Source organism: Sciurus vulgaris (assembly GCF_902686455.1).
Source record: "Sciurus vulgaris genome assembly, chromosome: 8".
Classification (NCBI taxonomy): Eukaryota; Metazoa; Chordata; class Mammalia; order Rodentia; family Sciuridae; genus Sciurus; species Sciurus vulgaris.
In genome coordinates, this window is record NC_136468.1 from 153,351,808 (window position 1) to 153,375,179 (window position 23,372).

Genomic DNA, 23,372 nt, shown 5'->3' on the forward strand with positions numbered 1-23,372 from the left:
CTTATCACAGTAAGAACTGACTACATCACTTGGCTTGGAAGGGTGGGGTCTTGGATTGGCCTTCTCACCAGACTGTATCCATGGAAGCCTGCTCTGCATCCAAAACACAACTGAGCTGGGAAGGAGGTGGAACTGATGCCAGAGGGCAGTCATGCAGATATCCATCCTGGTTTTAGAACAAACAGCTGGCTCAAGAATGTGCAAGGGCTAATCTGGTAGAGGTGGAGTGAGTTTTCCAGCTACGAATGTTCGAACCCCAAAGGACAGATGGTGCAGCTGATTTATAGGGCCTAACTGGGACCTGTTGGAGCAAATTGAATTTTGCATACAATTTCAAGTCAATTAACTTTGCATAGGGTCTTGCAGAACATGCAGACTCCAAGGGCTGACTCATGGGCTGCCAGACCAGTTTGGAAGCAACTCGCATTGCATTGCTTCTCAGAGGTCTGCCCAGAGAACACACTGCCAGGGAGCAGCAGAGTGGCCAGGTGGGGGCCTGGCTGGGGGATGGGAACAGGTGGGGACCTGGCTGAGGGTGGGAACAGGTGGGGACCTGGCTGAGGGTGGGAACAGGTGGGGACCTGGCTGGGGTGGGAACAGGTGGGGACCTGGCTGGGGGGTGGGAACAGGTGGGGGCCTGGGCTGGGGGCTGGGAACAGGTGGGGGTCTGCCTGGGGAATGGGAACAGGTGGTGGCCTGGGTTGGGGGAAGGGAGCAGGTGGGACCTGGGCTGGGGAGTGGGAACAGGTGGGGACCTGGCTGGGGGTGGGAACAGGTGGGGACCTGGCTGGGGATGGGAACAGGTGGGGACCTGGCTGGGGGATGGGAACAGGTGGCTACCTGGTTCAGGGTGGGAACAGGTGGGGACATGGCTGGGGTGGGAACAGGTGGGGGCCTGGGCTGGGAGGTGGGAACAGGTGGGGGTCTGGGCTGGGGGGTGGGAATAGGTGGGGGTCTGGGCTGGGGGGTGGGAATAGGTGGGGACCTGGGTTGGGGGAAGGGAACAGGTGGGGACCTGGGCTGGGGAGTGGGAATAGGTGGGGACCTGGGCTGGGGGATGGGAACAGGTGGGGACCTGGGCTGGGGGATGGGAACAGGTGGGGACCTGGCTGGGGGGTGGGAACAGGTGGGGACCTGGCTGGAGGAAGGGAACTGGTGGGGACCTGGCTGGGGTGGGAACAGGTGGGGACCTGGCTAGGGGGTGGGAACAGGTGGGGGCCTGGGCTGGGGGTGGGAACAGGTGGGGACCTGGGCTGGGGGTGGGAACAGGTGGGGGCCTGGGCTGGGGGGTGGGAACAGGTGGGGATTTGGGCTGGGGGAGGGAACAGGTGGGGACCTGGCTGGGGGAAGGGAACAGGTGGGGACCCGGGTTGGGGGGTGGGAACAGGTGGGGACCTGGGCTGGGGGGTGGGAACAGGTGGGGACCTGGCTGGGGGTGGGAACAGGTGGGGGCCTGGGCTGCAGATCCCCAGTGATAAGTTGGTGCTTCTTTGGCAACCACCTGCAGAAGCCGCTGCCCTTAGGAGCTTTCCTTGCAGATGGAGGACCCCATCCCCTTCTACCCTGGGCTGACAGGAAGACTGGGTTCTGAGGCTTGGAACAGGGGCTGCTATAGGGACCAGAGAGCTGAGCCCCAGAATCCCGGAAGAAGCACTGGGAGCCTGGGAGGAGGGCAGAAGGAAAGGGGAGGGTTGTCTGGGTCTTCAAGAGCCAGGGAATGAGCAAGGGAGTAGTCAAGGGGTGATGATCCAGGAATTGTGGTCAGGGAGGTCAAGACTCTGCGTCCGACCTACACATGGCAGCAGGCGCTGGTCATTCAAACTGTGGTTCAAGACTAGCACATCCAGAGGGCTGTGAAAAGGAGTGCTCAAGCCAGCTCAGACCTTGGGCTCAAGGATCCTGGGTGGCCAGGACGACAGATGCGGAGCCTCCTGCCCGCTGTCAGGCAAGTGTCCTCTGAAGGCTGGCTGCCCATCCCCACTCCACAGATAGAATAACTGAGCCCAGAGAAGTTAAATCATTTGTTAACACATTGCCAGAGAATGGGGGGCTGAGGGTGGACCCAGCAGTTTAGTGGTAGAACTGCTCGCCCAACACCTGCTGCTTGCCACGTGCAGTCATTGAATTTCAGATTAAAATCAATAAGCAAAATGTAAAATCCAGTTCTGCAGAGCCTGGAGAGCTGCATGCAGCTGGCAGTCAAGCTGGTGCCCAGAGCAGCCCTCCTTCCCCAGGCACGGGGTTGCACACGCACTGATTAAAAACCAGGAGCGAGGGCTCCAACAGCACGGGGAAGGAAGTGGGGGTGCAGTGGTCGTTGTGGGGCACGCTCTGGCAGGGTCCTTCCAAACACTGAGGGGGAGCTCAGAGTCCGGGAGGGGCATGCAGCCACTGAGATGTGCCTCTGGAGACAAATGGGCGCGGCACACAGTCCGGCAAACAGGCTTGGGTCCCAGACCACCCTCAGACCCAACCTCCCTGCCAGCTGCTTCCCATGGGCCCAGATGTTCTCTCCTCACAGGGAAGATTCCTCAAAGCAAGACCTCCCTGGGGAACAACTGAGCCAGGAATCCCAGACAGGACACCTGGGGACTCCTCCCCAGGAAAGCTAAGGAAATCAGAAGGAACCCAGAAACAGCCCTGCTCTTCACTGGGGACGCACATCCAAACATCGCTGGAGAACAAATGAGCAGAGTTTATTTCCATATTTGACAACTTCAAGTCCTGAACCTCAGCAGACCCCAAGCAATTGTTTGGCTGGAAAGGAATGCAGGAAAGGGGCCACAGGAAGCTCAGCAGGTTGGGGGTGGGGCGTCCTCAGACAGGGGGGGCTCCCAGGGGAAGAGGCCTGAGGCTGCCGTCCTGTGCATGTGACCCTCATCCACACTTCCTGGCCTGCTCCGGTTCACTCTTAATCTAAGGGAGGGTGCTGGAGGATGGGTGGATGTTTTCATCACAAAGCCTGGAATGCGATGAGGAAGAGAGGGACTGGTCCCCACCCTAAGGAGGCTGCGGGTGACAGAAAGGGCCTGGGTAAACCCTGAGTCACCTTCTCAAAGCCCTAAGGAGAACCCTGCCAACAGCCTGGTGACACCCAGACCACACCTCCTTGCCTGTACACTCTGAGGCCAAGGTCCTCTCAAGGGACAGAGGATGTGGGTCCCCCCCTGTCCTCAGGTCTCTTTGCAAACCTGAAGCCTCTGCCAAAAGACTCTCCACTGCTCTGCACCCTCCCTGCAGGCTACAGGTGTCAGTTCCAGCCTGCCCCTCTCAGAGGGCCTCTCTGCTGGGCCTCCCTTGTGTTTTTTATTTGGCCATGTGCTCAGGGTCTTGCCCCCACTTCTGAAAGGGTCCCCTGTCTCATTAATTACTGCACCGCGAACAGGTCTGGGCTTGGGAGGCGTTTGGTAGGTGTATCGAACTTAGACCACCTTGCTCGTCCAGGGCCTGCGCAAGTGTCCAGTCCCCCTGCCCCGGGAAACGCCACCGGTCAAGCCCTCCATCCTCAACAGCCCCTCCTGAGGAAAGAGGAAGTTCGTCCTTAAGTGTAGGTTCCAACTCCCCGTCCCGCGGCCCTGCCTTTCAGCCCGCCGCAGCCCACCCGCTGGCTCGCAGTCGCCGGGCAGCTCGGCCGAGAAAAGGGCGAGACGGGTGCCCATAGGTGCGTCCCGGGCCCCAGGGTCGTGTCATCGCGGAGTCCAGGGTAGCTGACCGGGTCAGACGCGGTCTCCGACCCCAGGGGTCGCGGAGAAGCCGGCCGGGCTGCGGGGCAGGCGGCCCGCTCTCGCTCACGTGCTCCGGCGCCGAGCGCCCTCTGGCAACAGCCCTGGCCACCTGGCCAAGGGACCCCGCACCGCCTACTTGGGGGCCCGAAGAGCCGCGCAGACCACCCGGGGCTTGCCCTAGGGGCGGAGCCTGATTGCAGGAGGGGGACTCCCTGGTGGGCGCGGTCGTCAGGGCGGGACTCAGAGAGCAGAAGGGCGGGGCCTGGTGCCCCCAGCAAGGCCAGAGGGGCGGGGCTGAGAAGAACGAAGCCCGAAGGGGGCGGAGTCTGATGAAGGGAGTTGGACTCCGCGGAGGGCGGGGCCTGGTATGGGGGCGGGGCCTGAAGGTACACAGCTGACCGACGGGGCGGGCGGAGCAGAGCGGGATTCGGAGTCTGAAGGAAGAGGAGGGGTGCGGCGACGAACGAGGGGCGTGGCCTGATGGCCGGAGGCGGGACCCGGTGGAGGAGGGGCGGGGCCGAGCCGAGCGGGGGCCGAGGGGGTGGGGCCCATCTGGGCGGGGCCTGTGGGCGGGGCGGGGCCGGGCGAGCGGGCTCCGGGTGCAGGCCCACTTCCTCTGGCGATCCGGCCGGGCGGAAGTGCGTCAGTTGTTATCCGCTCCGGGCGCCGCCGCTGCCGCTGCCGCTGCTGCCGCCGCCTCACGAGCCCGGTGCCCAGGAACCCGGCCTTCCTCTGCGCCTGGCCGCCCGCCGCCCGCTGCCCGCCGATCGCTATGGGGCGCACCCCCGGGGGCCTGGCTGAGGGCCGCTGATCGCTGCCGCCCGCCGATGCGCGGGGCCCGGGCCGGGGGTCCCAGGCCGCGCGGCGTCCGGCGCTGAGCGCCCGCGCCCGGCATGCCCGGCCCGGCCCGGCCCCGAGCCCGCGCGGCGTCCTTGCAGCCCGGCTGCGCGGAGTAGCAGGCGGCGCGGGGCCAAGGTCACCGCCGCGGGCCGCCATGGAGGCCAAGGTCCGGCCGAGTCGGCGCTCGCGCGCGCAGAGGGACCGCGGCCGGCGCCGGGAGGCCGCCCGCGACGCCCGCACGCAGAGCCCGTCGTCGGGCGAAGAGCCCGAGCCCAGCCCCGGCAAGGAGAACGCGGGCCTCCGCGGCGCGCCGCCCCCGCGCCCCACGCCCCGCGCAGCGCGCCCCCCGCGCCGCCGCCGCCGCGAGTCCAGCTCGCAGGAGGAGGAGGTCATCGACGGCTTCGCCATCGCCAGCTTCAGCACGCTGGAGGCCCTGGAGGTAGGTGGGCCCGCGAAGCCCGGGCCGGGCTACGGGAGCCCTGCCGGCCGCCGGCCCGGGACCGCGCGCCCCGCAGCGTCGGCGGGAAGACCTAGCTCCCGGTGAGGGCGTCCGAGCTGCGGGGAGGCCGTCGGTCACACGGTCGGCCTTGTTTCGGTTATGTTCCTGTTGCCAAGTTATCACTGTGTCCGAGCGTGCTGGGCCTCTGGGCAGTGCTGGGCTTGGGGAGACAGCGATAAGATGGACACTTAAGGTTCTCCCTGTCCTGCCCTCCCCTCGGGGTTCTGTTTAGAAGGAAGAGGGAGGGCCAGCCTGAGACCCTTCTTGGTGATGGCTGCTTATTGCATGGGTAATAGGTTAGCAAAAATAATGCATGTCTGACTGAGTTATCATGGGCAGTGTTTTCTGAGCAAATACTGCCCTTCTTGCCTGAATCCAGGTGAGCAGAGGGAGAAGGGAGATACTGTCAGAGGGCAGGTGAAATGGGTAAGAGCCTCTGTTTGCCTAGAACAGGCCCTCGGGCACCCCCAAAGCCCAGGAATGCAGACCTCCATCTAAGTGAACCCCATGGGGCAGTTTGGGGATCCTTGTCGGCTGAGCTTTGGGTCCCTGGGTGTCTCGGTGTCCAGCTCTTTTCTCCCCAGGGCTCAGTGTGTGTTGGTTTGGGATCCTCAGTTTCAGAGACTAAGCAAGCTTTGGAAAAGGGGACATGGTCACTGCTGGTCCTGGGAGGGAGTTCTCTGTAGGTTCACATCCAAACTCTGAGATCCACTGGGTTTGTAGAGAGCCACAGGGTCAGGCGCTTGTGGCCAGGGAATGTGCTCCTGGAATGGGTTTGCTGCTTTCTGCCTGACCAGGTAGATGGACAGAGGTGAGGAATCTGTGAGCACAAGGTGGGTTCTCAGCTTGTGCTTACCACACTGTCCATCAGACTTTGTCATGTGCATCTGGGGAGATTGAGGTAGGTTCTGGGCCCAGGGATCCCCAGCTAAGATTCTTTGATAGGGTGTGGTGGCACACACCAGGGCTCTGTGGTGAGAAAGGATAGGATAGCCCAGGATCTTCTGCTTCAGTTTCCTGAACACTTCTGCAAGCCAGGCCCAGTGCTAAGCGCCTGCATTGTGGCCTCATGCTCCAGATGATGTGCAGTTGCTGTCCTGCCCCACCTGACTGCTTCTGGGAGCGGAAAATCAAAGCTCCCACCATGGCTGAAGACCCTGTGTCCAGACAGCCTCCTTACCTCTCTGCTTCAGCACATCAGCCCCTGTCAGGTCCCCATCCTTGCAGCCTCACTGCTGTCCTCTGACTGGGTACCGTCTGATGTCTTTGATGTTCAGCCCAGATGTCTGAAGTGGCCGCCCTTCTTCCTAGCTCTGAGTGTCACCTGCACCTGATCCCACTCTTAAAGAATGTAGGTCCCCAGAAGAGCTCAACACATGGAGAGTGCCTTGTGCACACAGTAATGGAGGGGTGAAGGAGGAGCTGCCTTTCAGGAAGCCAGTTTGTGCCTAAGGTCATAAATGTTCTGCCTATGTTGGCTCTGCCTGTACCCTTTCTGTGTCACTTTCCCCAGGCTGCAGGCAGTGAGCAGCTCCCGTGGGTCACAGTGAGTCTGCCTGCCTCCTTGGCATCTACACAAACATGGCACCTCAGTCAGTCCTCTCTCTGTCCTTCTGAGCCTGCCTTGAAAAGTATAGGACTTCTGGGAAGGTCAACCTCTAGGTCTACCCAGAAGGGTCTTGATTGGCCTCATTTCTTACTAAAGTGTAGTTTTTTTTTTCCCAAAGTTCAGATAATTCATAATCACATTGGTAGTGATGACTGGCTTAGTGAACACTCACTATTAGGCTACCTTTATAGACATTAATTGATTGACTCCTCTAATGACTGTTAAGGGCTGCTGGTTACCTATGCTTCACAGACAGGAATGCTGAGGCATGCAGCAAGGGGAGCCGGTTGCCCCAACCTGCACAGTCTGGAGTGTGTGGCTCACTGCTCTGCAAGCGTTCCACATGAGACACTCAGAGGAGAGGAGATACTGGCTGTATGCCCAGGGTCAGCAGGACCCCAGCCACCTGCCTATGCTCACATTTGCTCCACCTCCAGGCCTAGGGTCCCCAGAGGATATGACATGATCAAGTGAAGCCCATGTAACCCCAGAAGTAGCTCACCCCTTCATGCACAGCCAAACAGCAGCTGTAGGCCTGTGAGCAGAAGTGTCCCAGTACCTTTGTCCTGAGGACATCAGTACAGGTCTCTGCTCTAGACCCCACCCATGCCCAGGCAGACCCCCACCCTGTCACCCTCACATACCTGCTTGCCCCTGCAAGAGGAACAGGCCCTGCCTGCTAAGCCTGTGTCCATGGAGGCAGCAGGTGCTCCCTGGAAGTTGCAGTGGTAGTTGTCAGCTGCAGCAGGGCAGAGGGACACATGCAGCAGTTAATGATCCACAGACTTGGGCCAGAGCCCTGTGGTGGAACTAAGAGTGTGCAGAGGGAATGAACTGGGCAGGGGCTCTGCAGACCTGAGCCAGGGTCACCTCTGACTCTGTTTCTCTAACAGAGTGGGGGGTGAGTGGGGGATGAGAGATCCAAGGAAGCAAGGACAATTTGGACAGGTGGCTCTTACTGTCCCTCTTGTTCCCTGTGACAACTGTCTCCTGGTTGTACTAAGCAGAGGTGACAGAGGGCCCCTGTCAGCAGAAAGAACAGTGCTGTTGTTCTCTGCCTACAGATTGTGTGGGACTGAGAGGAGCATCCAGGCTGTGTCAGAGGCAAGCGCTGACCTCAGGCCTACAGAACAGGTTGTGCCGGTGCCTATATCTCCAGGGAGGTAGGCCAGGCCCTGTTCCTGCCCCAGGCAGTGTGTCTACCTTTCTTTCCCAAGGGCTGGCCCAGCACCCTCAAATCAAGTGAGATGCTTGGCCACAGCACTCTGGCCCATGCACCTGGGTGGTGACCAGCTCCCAGGAGGCACTTCTGCCACCGGCTTCAGGTGGAAACCACTTTCTGGTATGGTCTCCATGTATCTTCCATGTGGATTTTGTTGTTGTTATTAATTTGCTTATTTCAAACAGCAAATCACTTCACCTACTTCAGAAGTCAAGCTCTGAAAAGGTGGAGGTGCATGTTCCACGGCACTTCACCCTCCCACAGGCCAGGCAGGTATGCATCTGTGCAGGGAGTTTGTTCCTTGTACCTGCACCTTGCTCCAGGGAATGAGGTGGGAAGGAGGTGCCAAGATGCCGGCTGTGGAGCCGGTGTCTGCCTTTCTCTAGTTTTACATCACCCTCTTCTCTTGTCATCATGAGTTATTTTGATCATCCACGAGACACCCTAAAGCCCAACTTGTCCTGCAATGGGCAGAGCAGTGCTGAAGAAACCCACACCAGAGACCTTGACAGTGTCACACACTGGTGGTCCCAGCTACTTGGGAAACTGAGGTGGGAGGGTCTCTTGAGCCAAGGAATTTGAGAACAGCCAGGCCCTGTGTCAATATTTGATTTAAAAAAAAAAACAAAACAGGAAACTCCAAGGGAGCTCCCTGTGTCCAGCCTTCCCAGACAGTCCAGGGTTGAGAAGTGATTTCAGCAGCAAATAGGATCTTCTGGGCTAGGGTGTGCACCTGTAGCCTGTGGGTTCAGGGTCTTGGAGTGGCCATGTGGGTGGAGGTAGGGTGCCTGCCTTTGGCTGTGTCCTAGAGGTTGAGGTGGTGGTCTCTCTACAAGCTCCTAGTGGGATGGATGGGGCATCACAGTGTAACTCAGGGCCTACAGGGACATCAGGATCTGGCTGGAAGTGTGGCCCAGTGTGGGGGGAGGTAGGACACAGGCCTCCCAGTTCTTGACTGTGTGCAAAGTCTGGCACTTGGACCTCCAGGAAGTGAGTTTGTGCTGAGAGCTTGCATGCCTCTGCCTGGCCTTCCCTGGGTAGGGGGAAGTGGCCCAGCCAAGGGAGCAGAGGGCTGCTTTCCATTGGTCTGAGCCTGCTATCTGGAGCACCTCCTGTGGCTGCTTCCTGTTCTGCAGGTGGGGAGACAGGCCCAGGGAGGGAAGGTGCTTCACCTGCAGTCACAGAACTGGAACCTGCCGCCCAGAACCTGCCCTTGGATGCTGTTGGGTTATTCAGGGGCAGTGTGGACATCAGTCACTCCCAGAGGTGGACAGACACAGCCTGTGAAAGAAAGCCATCCTGGCCTCTCAGCCCACAAGGGAGCCACAGCTCCTTGGCTGCCGTGGCAGGCATTGCGCAGGGTGGGGCCTGTACCTGCCCCTCTGTAGCTACGGAAAGGGCCTCACCTCCTCCCTCTGTGGTCCAAGGGGCTCCCTGCAGCCCCGTCCCCCTGGCTTATTGGGACTGTCACTTTTTTTTGGTTTGAGCATCCAGGTTTTTCTAGGTTCTTCCTGTGGCCACACTTGTCTCCCCTGGTCTTGGGATTGGCCCTGCCCTCTGCCTGGAAGTCCCCCCTCAGGTGTCCCTGTAAGTCACTCAGCAGTGCCACGCTGGGTGCCTGACTGCCTGCCCCGCCTGGGTTCTTCTCGCCTGGCCTGGTCCCTGGCAGGTAGCCCCTCTAGCTCTGTCCCCTCCAGGAGATCCATCAAGTGTTCCGTCTCCCCCCACCACTGGTCTCCTGTGTGGGGGCATCGACTCTGCAGGTTTGCGTGGCGGTTGGACGAGCAGCGAGCCAGGCCCTTCTCGGAGTGCTCTGAGGGCTGCAGGTTCCATGTGTTTAGTGTCTGCTGCTCTCGCTGTGTCTTCTCAGTGTTCCCATAGGAGAGGCATTTGCACTGTTCTTGCACCAGGCGATGGGGCTGTCAGCGGTGCTGCAGTTCTGGGGGATCCTCCTGGGGCTACCAGGATGTGGCTGCTGCTCTTCTCACTGCTGTGATGCAGTTTATTTTCCTGTCTCACTGAATTGCTAGCCCTTCTGCAGCTGTAGGTAGGTGGCCCTGTCAGTGGACATCTGCATCCCTTCCTTCCCTTGGGGGCGCTCCTCCTCCTCAGCTCTGATGTGGCATCCCAAGTGCACTCTTTCCAGGCTCCCTCCCTGTCGGGGTCTTGTTCACTGAGGAGTTCTTTCCCTGGGATTAGTGGGGTGTCCCTGGGCTGCTCTGCTGTAGTTGGAGGCTTACCCCAGTGTTCCTTGGGAAGTTAGTCTGTGGCCATTGTTCTGCTGGCAGTGCTGCATTTGGGCTGGAAACTTTCCACCTTTTCCTCTACTCTGGAACCTTCCAAGTGGCACAAGAATCAGCATTTCCTGAGCACTGGGCAGAATTCTTGGGTCCTGGTGTGCAGTCCTACTTCCTGTTGATCAGTCTGCATGGTGCGAGGGTCTGTAGTTGATAAAGAGGCTAAGGACAACTGGCTAGTAGCTGACTTTTCAGGCTGAGGAGAGTGACTGATGGGGTGGGCTGGCCTGGCTGTTAGAGTCAGGTGGCCCCTCCATGAGAGGTCCTGTGAACTGGGCCACAGTCAGAAGAGGGACAGCTGGCCCAGCTCTGTCCACGTGCCAAGGCCCGAGCTGGGTGCAGCCTGGGTGCAGGATCTGGAAGAGCCCAGCCCACCCAAATCCCCATGACTCAGGCTGTCCCCTGTCTGGGCTCACATTCTGCAACCTCACCCAGACCTCACCTGACCTCCTATGGCCTCAGCTTCTGAATGCCTTAGAAGTCCACACACCTCAGATGCTCTTCCACCTCTCCAGGCTGCTGGGCCCCCAAGATGCCTCAGGATGCCCTGAGATCTCCCACCCTGCGTGCCCCCATGCACATGGTGACTTGGGGGCAGTGAGGGTTGTCATCAGGGACTGGGCAGGGGGCTGGGGGCAGGGGGCGTGTGGAGGGCGTGACACAGGTCAGAATGTTCCACTGGAACAGCAGGTACGGGAGGCCTGTGAGGTTCTCCCTGGCCTATGGGTCTGGAGCCTTGCCCTGACCTTCCAGAGGGATGGTTACCACCTGCCTGCTAGGCCCCTTCTCTCTTGGGAGGTTCCCATCCTACAAGAAGAGGCAGCCCTTGCCTGTAAGGGCCAAGCCCTCATCATGTGTGAAGGGGATCTCCTCGGCCTGGCAAGAATCGTATGGTGGAGAGGTGCCCTCCTCTTCTTCTGTGGGCTCCCAGGCCCCTGTCTTAGGGAGTCCTCAGTTGACATGGGGGAAGCTGGCTTGGTGGATCTGCAAGACTCCGGAGAAGTCAGGAGGGGAGACATCACTAGACTGCCCTGCTCAGAGGCCCTTCCTCAGCCCACTGCCCAGATTTTAGAGACCAGCAGTGACTGTCATTTCTCGTGCCCCAAGGACAGTCTCTGGGCAGCCATTTGTGAGGCTGCAGCAGGCCCCTCACACACACCTCTGCTCTGCTGCCTTGGTCATCTTGGCTGTGCACAGGCAGGCCTTGCCCACTTCTGTAAGTGACCAATGAGCTCATGGGCCAGCAGAGTAAGCTTCTACCTGTCCTTCACTCCCTGACTTGAGCATTTATTGAGCATTTTTTTGTGTGCCAAGCCCTGAGCTAGCCTGGGGGAAATGCCCACAAGCCCATTTGCTAGTGTGTCAGGAGGGCAGCAAAGAAGCTGTCATTGGAGTCTGGGAGTCATAGGAGGACCCTCAGTCTGGGGAAGTGCCTCTGGTGGGGACCAGCCAGAACAGAGGCTGAGGGAGCACTGTGCAGTGAGGAGAGGCTGTGGCAGGCAGCCTCCTGGGGCCATGGGGCGGAAGCCTAGCAGGTACAGATTTGGGTCGGTACATGAGGAGACCTCTGAAGGAGATGGGAGGACAGCAGTTTTGGAGGTTGGGTGGATTGTGGCTGTCCCCAGGGTGCCTTCTGCTCCAGAGCTTTGGGGACTCTGGGATATTATTCTGGTGGCCTTCTCTGCCCAAATGGTTTATAAAAGAAAATGTAGCAGCCCATGTGTCAGCTCTATTTGGTTTGCAGGACCTTTTTCATCTGGTTTCTGTGGAAAGCTTCTGGGGCTTATAGTTCCTCCTGCGCTGCCAAGGTCAGCAGGCACTGGAGGCTCTGTGGCATCCTCCCAGTTACAGCATACATGTGCTCACGTGTGTCTGGGGACCCTGGCAGAAGGCATGGCCAGCCTGGCCTGGTGAGCAGGATATTGGCAGCCCAGCTGCAGTTCTTACTTACAGCAAGCTCTTTAGGCTCAGGAGAGGCAGGTGCTGTCCGGGGGACTCCCACAAGCAGGTGACCAGGGCATGGAGCCGCACGCCTGCTCCAGCCTGCTCAGCCTGTGCCAGCCAGGTGTTTTCTTGGGATTGGGCGCATGGTTATAAGGGGAAGAACAGCCATGTATATCGAGATTGGCCGCTGCTCCAAGCCCCAGCCTTGCTCCCCAGAGCCTTTCTCTTCATGTCAGCAGTGCTGGTTGTGAGAGGGATGCTCAGTGGCACCAGGAGCAGTGGAGTCAGCAGTGAAGGGCAGGGCCAGTACAGCCTGCCTCCTAGGGCAGTGTGGCTTCAGGACTCTGTGTTTACACATCTCACCCCACCGCTGCAGCCCCTAGGGAGGGTACGGTGCTATAGGGTAGGGTGTCAGGCCCAGGGTACAGCTGTTCCCAAGGCTACCCTGCAGGTAAGTGGCAGTCAGGGGTTTAGAACTCAGGCCTGGGGCACCCTGAGAACAGGGAGCTGCTTCCTCTCTGGCCTGGGCACTCCTTCATATGTTGGCTCCTCTCCCAGCTCTGTCCCTGGGCTGGACACTTCAGTGCCCACATGATCTGTCCCTCCCTACCCAACTCCATGTCTAGGATTGAGATATTCCTGTGGCAGGCACAACTATGTGCCTGTTCCCAAGGACCTTGAGGCAGAGAGTAGGCAGGAAAGGAGCCCAGGGACTGCAGGGACTGCCTGATACATGCAGGGCCAGGTGACCAAGGTAACCCCTGACTACCCAAATGTTGGGTGGGTCTCAGCTCCTCCCTCCAGCCTTGGGGGGGATTGTAAGACTGTTCTTTAGAGGTAGGTAGACCATCTCTCTTGGATAAAGCTAGGAGTGAATTTGACTTCTCAGATCCTGTCTGCTGCCTAATGCAGACCTCCAGGGACTTCCTGTCATCCTGGAATAAAACCTGCCTTCCTTCCAGGGCCCCAGTGACCTGGACCTGCCTGTGTCTGACTCCCAGGCTCTGTGCTTGCCTCCCTGAGGCAGGGCAGCCTTCCTGCCCTGAGCTCCTAGGAACAGCCTCAAGACACTACCTCAGAGCTCCCTGCCAACAGGCAAGGCAGGGAAGCACATGTGCTCCACCAGATACCTGGGTCCACTTGCTACACATCTTTCTTACTGCGTGTTTGGGCAGCCCTGTGCCCCTTCTGCCCCAGGTTCCTTGTCTGTGCCAAATGCACAGGTCAGATGCACCCTGCTTCCCAGAGCTGGAAGAGAGCCTGGTGGACCTACTCAGGAGCTCTCGATCCTCTATGCCCACCTTGTCTCCTGTAGCCAACCTCCAGTCCCTGGGCAGACCCTGTGCCCACATCCATACCAGCTGGCAGTGGTGACCAGCACACGCTTAAGGGCAGGCTCAGCATTGAGCACCTGCCCTTCCCTCTCTAGCCCGGCCCACTTGGTCCCTTCACATCACAAACCTGCCATTGCAGGGGTAAGCTGGCTGACCCACCCTGGGTGACAGCTGAGTCACAGCTGTCAGGGATGGGAGGAACCTAGAGTGGGACAGAAAACAGGCCTACACCTGCCTGCAGCTCAGGGCCCAGGACCATGGGGGAGAGTAGAGTGTGTTGCTCTGCCAAAGGGGCTTGCTGGCCCAGCCCTGCCCCCAAGGCCCCAAGGCAGCCAGCAGGGCTGGTCACACTAAAGGCCCTAAAGGACCCATTTACCCTGACTCCTGGGACAGTGGGGCCAGGGTCCACTGTCAGAGGGACTTAAGAGGCCCAATGCCCTGGGAGGCCTAAAGCAGACATCAGCCATGTGCAGGGACTTGGCCCTGACCCAGAGCCCTAGGCCTGTGGCCCCTCTCCTTCCTTTTTCCCAGCCACTTGGGGCTCGGCTTCAGTCTTGTCTGGACCCTGCAGCACTTGCCCTTCTGCAGAACCTTCCTGCCTGGGCTCCTGCATCTGGCTGCTTCTCTTTGTCGTTGTCTAAATCTAAACAATTTTTTCTGGTTTAATTGTGGACGGGATCACGCGCTCAAAGAATACACAGAGCCTACATCTGCGTTAGAGTGACTACAGCAGGCCATGTGACAGGGTCAGGCTGGGAGCCCTTGGTGACCTGCCTGTGTGGTAGCTCCATCCTGGCATGTCAGGAGTTCCAGTCTCCAAGTCCTCCTAGAACCCACAGGACGCTGCAGGGGACTGGGCCCAGCTCCCACTCATAGCCCATTGGCACCTCCTTCCTTATAAACTGCTGCCTCTGGCCATCTCCCTGGCCCTGCCTCTGGGCAGCCCAGAGGAATCCTGACAGAGAAGGTGTTGGGACTGAGAAGCAGGCCATCCATGTCTGATTGTAATCCGTGGCCTTGTAATAAATTGGAGCTGGAGAGAAGACGATGTCAGCTAGGCTCCAGGATTGTCATGGATGCTGATCTCAAAACCATTTGTCAGGCCAGCAGAGTGAATGTGAGCTCAGTGAATAGTAAGTAAGGGGTCACAGCAGATGGACAGTGGCTTGATGCAGACTCCAGGAAGGTGGCCCCTGGGCTGCCCTGCCTGGTCCTCACTCCAGCCTCCACCACCATCTCCCTTCTTCCCTCTTGCCCACCTGTGGCCTTGGCTTCTCCCTTGACAGCAGTGTCTGTCCAGTGCCTGTTGCCATCTGCTCCTTGTCTGGCCACAGGGTGGGGTCTTCTTTCTCTCTAAGTAACCTTTGACCTCTCAGCCCAGACAGCATCAGGCACAGTGCAGGGGTTGAACAGAGGTCTAAAGGGACAAATGCTGTTTCGCAGAACTCTGGCGGGTGTTGTGCAGCAGGGTCTCAGCACTCTGCCTGGGACATGCAGCAGGAATGACTGCACCACACTGGGTCCCAGGCTGGGTTTCTAGGGACCCTGGCCCTGCACCCCTCCTAGACACTAGACAGTGGCAGTGTAGCCAGCTCTGCCTCCTGCTCCACATGGCAGCCCACATACCCACTGGGTGCTCAGGAGCCTTCGCCAGCTCCAGAAAGCCTGCGGGTGCCAAAGGCCATTGGCCAGCAGAAGGTTTCAGGGGTGGGTAGATGGGAAGTGCAGCCATGCACAGTCCAGAGACTTCTAGAGCAGGCAAGTGGGGATCAGTGAAGCCTGTGGGGACATTCCTTGGGTTTTTGCAACACAGGGCCCACAGGAGAAGAAATTGGGGCAGCTGAGTTGAGTGATGTTAGATGTATCTGGCAGGGGGATAGGGGCATTGCCCACTGTGGGAGTGTAAGCTGAGGAAAGGGAGAAGGGTCCTCGGGGGGAACCTTGCTCCACCTTCTTAACTAGAGGGACAATAGACACAGCCCCCCTGCCAGGGTGCTGGGCAGTGAAGACCTTGGGCTGGCCAGGAGAGGGCCAACCACAGCCCAGAGAGCACGTGAACATGTAAGATAGGGAGGGTGAAGATGTGTGGATGCTGCTGCTTTACATGGGAGGGTCAGGTGAAGAGGCGAGCTGTGGCTGCTAGGTGGTCTAAGCTGGGCCGTGTGGGCTGGGCAGGGAGGGCTTGGGGTTCCCATCCAGACTCCATGCAAGGGTCAGAGGCAGGGCTTGGGGGCTTGGAGCAAGACCTCTGCCTTCTGGCTGCTATCTTCTGCGCAGTTGCTTTAGGCCTATAGCCCTGAAGGGGAATGACTTCCTGTCCCACCCAGGAGGACCTGCTGGGAGCTCCAGGCCCAGCCCTGCTAGGGTGATGTGGTTGTCAGATGGAGCTGGAACCTGGGAGCAAGGTCTCAGGTGGGCCTTCCTCATGGCCAGGCCTTTCCACCCTGCCAAGAGGGAGGCCCCAAGTGATTCCAGGAGTGAGTGGGTACCTGCTGGCAGGAGTAGGTGGGTGAGCACCCAGGGGCTTATGGTAATGAGTACCCTTGTCCTGTGGAGGGAAACAGGTCTGTTTGCTCAGTTAAAATTACTTTTCTCTCTCCATGGTTGGTTTATTGGAGTACAATTAGAGATTTTATTAGTGTGCATAGTAATAACGTTTAGGGGAGCTAAAAAACAGAAGTGTCGAATCACTCCAGCAAAGTCTGATTGACGACTTCAAGACAGCATGCACCCAGCCCCAGTGCTCCTCTTGGAGAGAGGAGCATAGAAGTTCGGGGGCCTGGCCCTGCTGGAGCGTCACTGCTGTTCCCTTAGCCAGGGCCCTGTGTGTGGGGGCATGAATGCAGGGGGCTCATGCTAACCCACATGGGCACCACAGGCAGAACTACAGGGGTGCAGGCCTTGCAGAGACTCCTTGTAGTCAGAACAGTTGCCTGGGACTCTGTAGCAATTGCAACCTCTGACACTTTGGGGATAGTGGGAGCTAGTGTCCCCAGGGTTGGACTGAGTGGAAGGTGGTGCCTAAGATTCAGGTCCCAGACTGTCATGGAGGCCTCTCCTTGCCAAGGTGTCCTCATCTAGTGCTGTGTGTGGAGTGCTTAGCAGAGCACCTGACTCAGGGCTGGCACCAGGTGGCAACACAGCCTGGTGCCCTGATGGAGGCTCCGGACCTGCCCTCCAGGTCCTTCCATGGAACCCAGGCACCCTGTGTAGCAGCCCTCAGGCCCTGATACCCTAAACCTGGTGTCATGGTTCTAGGCCCTGGGGTCATGTGTGGCCCGCTGCTATCTGCCTTGGCCCTGGATGGCAACTGTGTAACCTCTCAGCTTGAGCACCAACCCCACAGGGTGGATGTGGAGTGACTACTGAGGGCAGCTGCAGCCCTGTGCAACCTATCCTCCTGGTGGCCCAAGTGCATGTGTGGGGCTGACCAGGGCTCCCACCAGGGCAGCCTGTGGTCAGGGCTCTTGGAGATAGGCACCAGCTGTGATGTTGCTGTGGGGACTCTGAAACCAACCAGATTCTTGAGCAGCCAGCTGGGCAGCGTGTCCCTCATCCCCTAGCAAACCTAGCTGTCCAAGCTTGGCATTTGTCATGCCCTTTGAGCGCACAGGGCAGAGGGTCAGCTTCGTTCACACTTGTACCAGGAGAGCCTTAGAACTGAGGCTGGAAATGCCCCACTTGGGGTTCATCTCTGTTCTCTCAGGTGAGCGTGGCACAGGGACATCTGGAAGTCTCTCCTGTCCCAGGGCAGGGACCTGGGGTGGACTGTTGTCCTCTGAGTATGACTGAGCCAGAGGGCAGGGCAGGAGGTAAACAGGAATACCTACCTGTGGAAGGGATGTGAGGCCAGACCATGGACCAGTGGAAACAGGTGGAGGGGCCAGTAGCAGTCTTTCTTCATTTTTTTTCAAAACAAAGAAATGCCAAACCAGGTTTATAGGAGAATGTGGTCACTTCAAACCTCTTGTGGTTGGCAAGTGCATCTTTTAGCCACATGTGAACAGCAGGGTGGCTGGAGAGACGGCAGGGCTGGGGGTGGCTTGCCACCCGCATGGCTCCCAGCCAACTGTCCATCTGCTCACTCCTGTCCGGCTCGTTTGGAAACCAGACCCAGCCTGCAGGGTCCTTGGGACAGGCATCTTTGCAGTGTCTACAGTGTGGCGGAAGTTGGCCCCTGGATTTGCTCATTTTGGTCATACATATGGTGTGGAGGGAGTTGTCCATGACTCACAGTCCCCAGGCATAGGCAGCCCTCACCAGGCCTAGCTGGGAGCAGGCTAGTGACAGCAAAGCCCTGTGCTCATGTGTGGTCTGGAGAGAGAGAGACCAGGCTCATAGGACCAGGCATAGGTCAGATCCCAGAGGCCACGTGGGTGAGACAGCACTCAGGCACCCTGGGGATGATGGGGCCAGGCTGTACACAGTGCTGGTGTGCTGTGGCAGGCCCTCCTGCCTGGCACTGGCCACGGCTGTCCTGGGAAGGCAGGCTGGGGGGGAAGCTCAGCTCCAGCTATCTCTGGCCTGGAAAAGCCTGCCAGCCTGCTGTGTCCCCTCATGGCTCTGTGTCCCTTCCTCCTCTGGGAGGGTTCTGTCCCCTCACAGACTCTACTCCCTGGCTGCTGCCTTCCCTGAGCCTACTCACCGCATGGCTGCCTCCCCCTGCACGCCCTGTCAGGCTAGCAGAACTGATCCCTGCTGGTTATCAAGTATAGACGCTGGCACCCCAGAGCCAGAAGTGCCAGTGCAGTGGGTGAGCAGAAGGGGGCACAGCCTGGGGGCTGCAGAGGGTGCAGACCAGCTGGTACTCAGGAGGCTTCCAGACAGCTGCTAATGAGGCACCCCAGGCAACTCTAGGATCTATAACCCAAAGGGTAATGGTGTCTAGGGTCTGCATCCAAACCACAGCTACAGGGTTTGCCCAAGGGGGTATGTCCTGTGGAGTGTGACATGGGGCCTGGGGTGTCCCCTGGGCAGCACATCCTGTGGAGGGTGACTGGGAAGGCTGCTGTGTGGTGTTAATGCACCTCTGGTCTCAGCAGGGCTCTGAGGGGCAGCCTGGAAGGCAGGCAGCACCCTGCCTTGTACGCTGGGCTGGAGATGTGGGCCTCTGCCCATTGCTGGGACCTTGGAGTTTGCACATCCCCAGCCCTGAGTCGTGGGGGTCCCTCCACAGCCACCTCACTGGTTCTTTCCCCCTCAGAATGGAGGCTCCCTCCCTCGGGGCTGTGACCCTAGCCTAAGAGCCTACTCAAGGGCACCAGCTCCAGATAGGTGCTGTCAGAAGCCAGAGGCCCAGCTTTCAGAGTGACATGGCCCCGTGGGCTTCCCCACCAATTGACAGGTTTCCTTTCCTCTCCCTGCAGAAAGACATGGCCCTGAAGCCACAAGAGCGGAAGGAGAAATGGGAACAACGTCGCCTCTTCAAAAAGCCCCGGGACTCAGAAACCTGCCCATCTGCGGAGCCCAGTGAGAACAGACAACCCCTGGAGGCAGGCAGCCCTGGGCAGGACTTGGAGCCCACCTTCGAAGGAGGGGCCAGGAAGGTCCCGCTGCAGCCCTCTAAGCAGGTGAATCCCCGGCCCCTCCCCACTTCGGGAACTCTACAGCCAGGCCTGTCCCCAGGCCACACCAGCACCTGGACACCACCCGTCGGCATCTGGGCCTGCCTGGCAACGCACTCCATCGTTGTTGGGCTCGGGGTATGGGGCACAGATGGATGGGCTTGGGCAGAGACAGGAGCTGGGCTTCAGGGTCACGGAGGTGCAGGGACTCGCCCAGGCCCCTGCTGGAAAGGTCGTGGGGAGGGTGTGCTGGCCGGGTGGATGGCAGTGCCAAGCTGATAGGCCGGCCCCGTTTCCCGCTGCGTCTGTCAGGTTCCGCCGACTACGGGTTTCCAGGGGTGTCCAGCGTGTCTGTAACCAACCATGGGGACCAGGCTTAGTGCTGAGCGTTCTGCACAGGTAGCACCATCTGCCAGACTGTGGCACGGGGGCGGGGAGCGCTCAGCCACAGGACTGTGGCAGGTGGTCTAGGTCAAGGAATGACCAGGCAACTGGGCCGCCACCCCCAGGCCTTTTTGCCTGGATGGGTTTGGGCCCATCACAGCAGGCGGAAGCTGGCTGGGCTGCCCTGAGTGTGGGTCTGTCCTCGGCCGCGGCTCAGCTGCAGCGCGTTCCTCCTGGGGTCCCTGGGTCTGCGCCTTCTTGTCAGTGGTTTCAGCTCTGCCTGAGCTCCTTTGGGAGTTGGGCTCTGAAGAGAGAACAGCATGCTTCAGGGGCCCGGGCTGGATGGGGGGTCTGCAGGCACACCTGCCCAGGTGGACACGTGCTCTTTCTTCCATGCAGGTGTGCTCCCCAGAAGGGGGGCCGCTCCCAGCTAACCCCTGGCACCAGAACGGCCCGACCCAGCACCAGCAGCAGCTCCAGCCCAGCCAGCCCGGCCAGCCCCAGGGGCCCCCCCCAGCCCCGTGTCAGCGCTGCCAGCCCCGTCGGGCATCCCCGGACCCTGGGCAGCCCTGCCCACCCCAGCGGCCACCCCCGGGTCAGCGCAGCTGGCCCCAGCGGTCACTTCTGGGTCTGAGACAGCCCTCCCAGCCCCGGCGGTCACTTCTGGGCCCTGGTCAGCACCACCAGCCTCAGCGGCTGCTTCCAGCCCCAAATCAGCTCTGCCAGACCCAGCGGTCACGCCTGGCTCAGCCCTACAGGCCTCTTTGGGCACTGCCAGGCCCCAGGCAGCGCTGTCGGCGCCTGCGGTCTCCCTTGGCCCCATGGCACCATTGCTGGCCACGGCGGTCCCTGCTGACCCCATGTCCCCTCTGCCGGCCCCTGCGATCCCTGCTGAATCCTTGTCCCTTCTGTCGACCCCTGCGGTCCCTGCTGAACCTGGGGTGTTGCTGCCGGCCTTCGCGGTTGTGGTCCACCCCTTGTCTCCATGGCCAGCCCCATAGGGCTTCCTCAGGACAGTGCTGCCGGCCTCTGCGGTCCCTGCTAGCCCAGTGCCAGCGGTGCCAGCCCCCACGCTCACTCCTCACCCTGCGGCCACGCCGCCGGCCCAGCAGCTCCCTGTCATGCCGGTGCTGCTGCCCCCGGCGGGCACTCCTAGCCCCATGTCAGCGCAGCCAGCCCCGCAGGTCCCTCCTGGGCCAGCCTGGCCGCCCCCGGCGGTCTCTTCTGGGCCTCAGACAGCCTCAGCAATTAGTCAAATCTGCAGAGCAAACTGGCCCTCTTAAACCTTCATTGCTGGGCCCTGGACAGCCATGCCAACAGAAGCGACCACTCATGGGCCCAGAACAGCCCCACCCTCCCCAGCGACCACTCATGGGCCCAGAGAAGCCCTGCCGGCCCCTGCGGTCACTTCTGGGCCCAGGCCAACCCTGCAAACCCCAGCCTTTACTTCCTGTCCCCACTCGTCCTTCACTGCTGGGGCAGCCAGGCCCACCCCGCCGGCCTCTCCTGGGGCCCCTGTGCCAGCCACGGCGTTCCCTGCTGGATCTGGTGCCAGCCCGTCAGCCCCAGCTTTCACCCCTGGCTCTGGGCCATCCCTGCCGGCCCCCAAGGTCACGGTGGACCCGATCCTCTGCCCCAGGAGTGGCCCGCCAGGCCCCCTCTGTGAGCCCTGGAGCCTGATGCCAAGTAGCTCCCTGGATGAGTTTGCCAGCCACCCTGTGTGGGCTACCCTAGTGGGGCCTTTCAGGCCTGGAATGCTTTGCCAGACTGGCCTGAGACCTTCTCCAGATGGGCCCTGGCTGATTGCTGTTGGAAACTGAGGCTCAGTCAGAGGCAGGAACCTGCTGTGCCAGGATCAGGCCAAGCAAGGCCCATCGCGCCAGGAGGAGCGGAGACGAACCTGGCATCTTACGTCACCTCACCGAGCTATCCCCTGCTGGTGTCAAGGCCTCCTGGTGTCGCGGTGACCCCACGTGTGTGCTGCTCTGTGATGTACGCGCCCTGGGGGGAGGCACACAGCCACCGAGGGCTTGGAGCCTGCTGGTCCCTCGGCCTTTCTCTCTGTGCCTCTAAATTGCCAACACCGTCTTTGCATCTCTGAGTCTCCATCACGTGTGCAGCTGTGCGTGGCGTGCATGCATGCGTGTGGTGTGCAGGTAGGCGTGCGTGTGCTGTGTGTGCTTGGGTGTGTGTGATGGGGTGCTCTCCATGAGCCCACCCCGTCTGGTCAGTATGCGTTCCCTGCCCCCAGGCAGAATGGCCTAGTGGTGAATTGGTCAAGATGTGGGTGGCCAGGTTTCAGGGCCCAGCCCCCTCCTTTGGCATTCAGGTGATGCTGGTGTCCACTTGAGGGTCCCCAGGCTGCAGGAAGGACACAGGGTGGTGACCCAGGGGTTGCCACCCCATTCCTCAGGATTCTGCCTCTACCCAGGTTGGGGGGATACTGCTGGGGGAGGTCTCCAGACCAGGGAGCTGCAGCAGGGCAGGTGTCCAGGGAAGGTCTGGGAACCCGCTCTCTGGGCCCTTCTCTCCACCCCAGCAGCGCTCTGTCAGCTGTTGGCAGCCGTCGACAGATCTCACACTACAGGGCTGTCTGGACCTGTCCCTCCTCCCTTGGGTCCTCAGCCCCCACCCTGGCCCTAGGCCCCAGGCTCAGGGAGCAGCACACTTAGGTCTCCTGGAGTCCTGGGCACAAATGAGCCCTGTGAGGGAGCTGTGTTCCCGGAGGACAGAACCTGGGCTCTGCCTGTCCCAGGCCTTGGGGATAGCTGGCTCTGGCCAGCTCTGTAGAGGCAGTGGTTGCCAGAGCTGCACTGGCCAGAGTGGGCTGGAGTCACCTGGGGCACAGCCACCTTGTACACCAGCCCCATTTTCAGGGAGAAGAGAGCAGGGACCCCTGCTCCGGGCCAGGCCTTCCGTCATGCCTAGCCTTTCCCCTGCTGGTGAGGATCCCTGCTGCCTCTGGGTCCTTCCAGGTCTGCAGCGATGCCCCTCAGCCAGGGTAGCTCTGAGCCCCACCTACCTGGACCCACCCCTTTCTGGTGCTTACCTAGGGCCTCCACCCCGGAAATCCCGGGCTTATTTTTCTGATTAAAGGAAATAAAAAACAGCATGCCATTATTTTTTATAACAGCATTCGCGTTTGTCATTTAAACAGATGAGCGCGTGTCTGATCCCCGTGAGTGTTCTTCCCACATCTGGACTTGCTCTTGGTTCATTAAATCCCAACAGAGGGGGGTCCTGGGGAGCCCATACCCCAGTCACATGCCACCCTGTCAGGCCTGGCCAGGGAGGGCCCACCCTAGCTGTTCCCCTGTGGGGGTGCTGCGGTGCCCTGGTCATGGGCAGTGTGAGGTGCCATCTGGGCTGGGCAGTACAGGACTCCCACACGGGCAGAATCGAGACACTGAAGCTGCCCTCACATGGCCAGTGCTTTGGGGGTGGTCAGGATGCATAGGGGGTTCTGCATTCCGGGCGTGTGAATGGGCAGGGAACCTAGGGTTCCAGTCCCAGCCCATGGTCTGGACAAGCTCCAAGCTGGACTCTGCACATTTCAGGGTGGGCAAGGGGAAGTTTGTTTCTTGCTATAATCACCTGCAAAGTTGCCTGGGTATCTTTCACTGCCCTCAGATGCCTGAAATGCCTCCTGGTGTCCCCCGATGTCATGTGTTAAGGGACTCCTGGTTCAGACCACCTCCCCCTCAGAAACCCCACACCTTGTCACTCTAATGTCCAGTCCCTCCCTGAGGGACTGGAGGGTCTGTGTGTGTGTGTCTGGGCCTTGTCCTGCTTGCAGGCCAGGGAGGGCCTGAGGGAACCTTCTGATGGCTCACAGGAGGAGCCACGTGCCCTCGGGGCCTCGTGGGGCCCGCAGTTCTGCAGCAGCACTGCAGGTGGAGGGCAGAGGTCACAGCCAGCCCCGCTGGCACCCTGTGGCTCCCCTGGAGCCCAGAG

At 60.1% G+C, this 23,372-nt stretch overlaps 1 protein-coding gene across 1 annotated transcript in view; it reads left to right on the forward strand.

The window, feature by feature from the left end:
* The first annotated feature begins 4,345 nt into the window (after positions 1–4,345).
* Positions 4,346–23,372, forward strand: part of FBRSL1 (fibrosin like 1) — a 65,831-nt gene continuing 46,804 nt past the window's right edge. The window contains 2 exon segments of the mRNA XM_079151600.1: positions 4,346–5,004; positions 18,837–19,040. Of these exon segments, the coding sequence (XP_079007726.1) occupies positions 4,720–5,004; positions 18,837–19,040 (489 nt within the window). The 5' untranslated portion in view covers positions 4,346–4,719.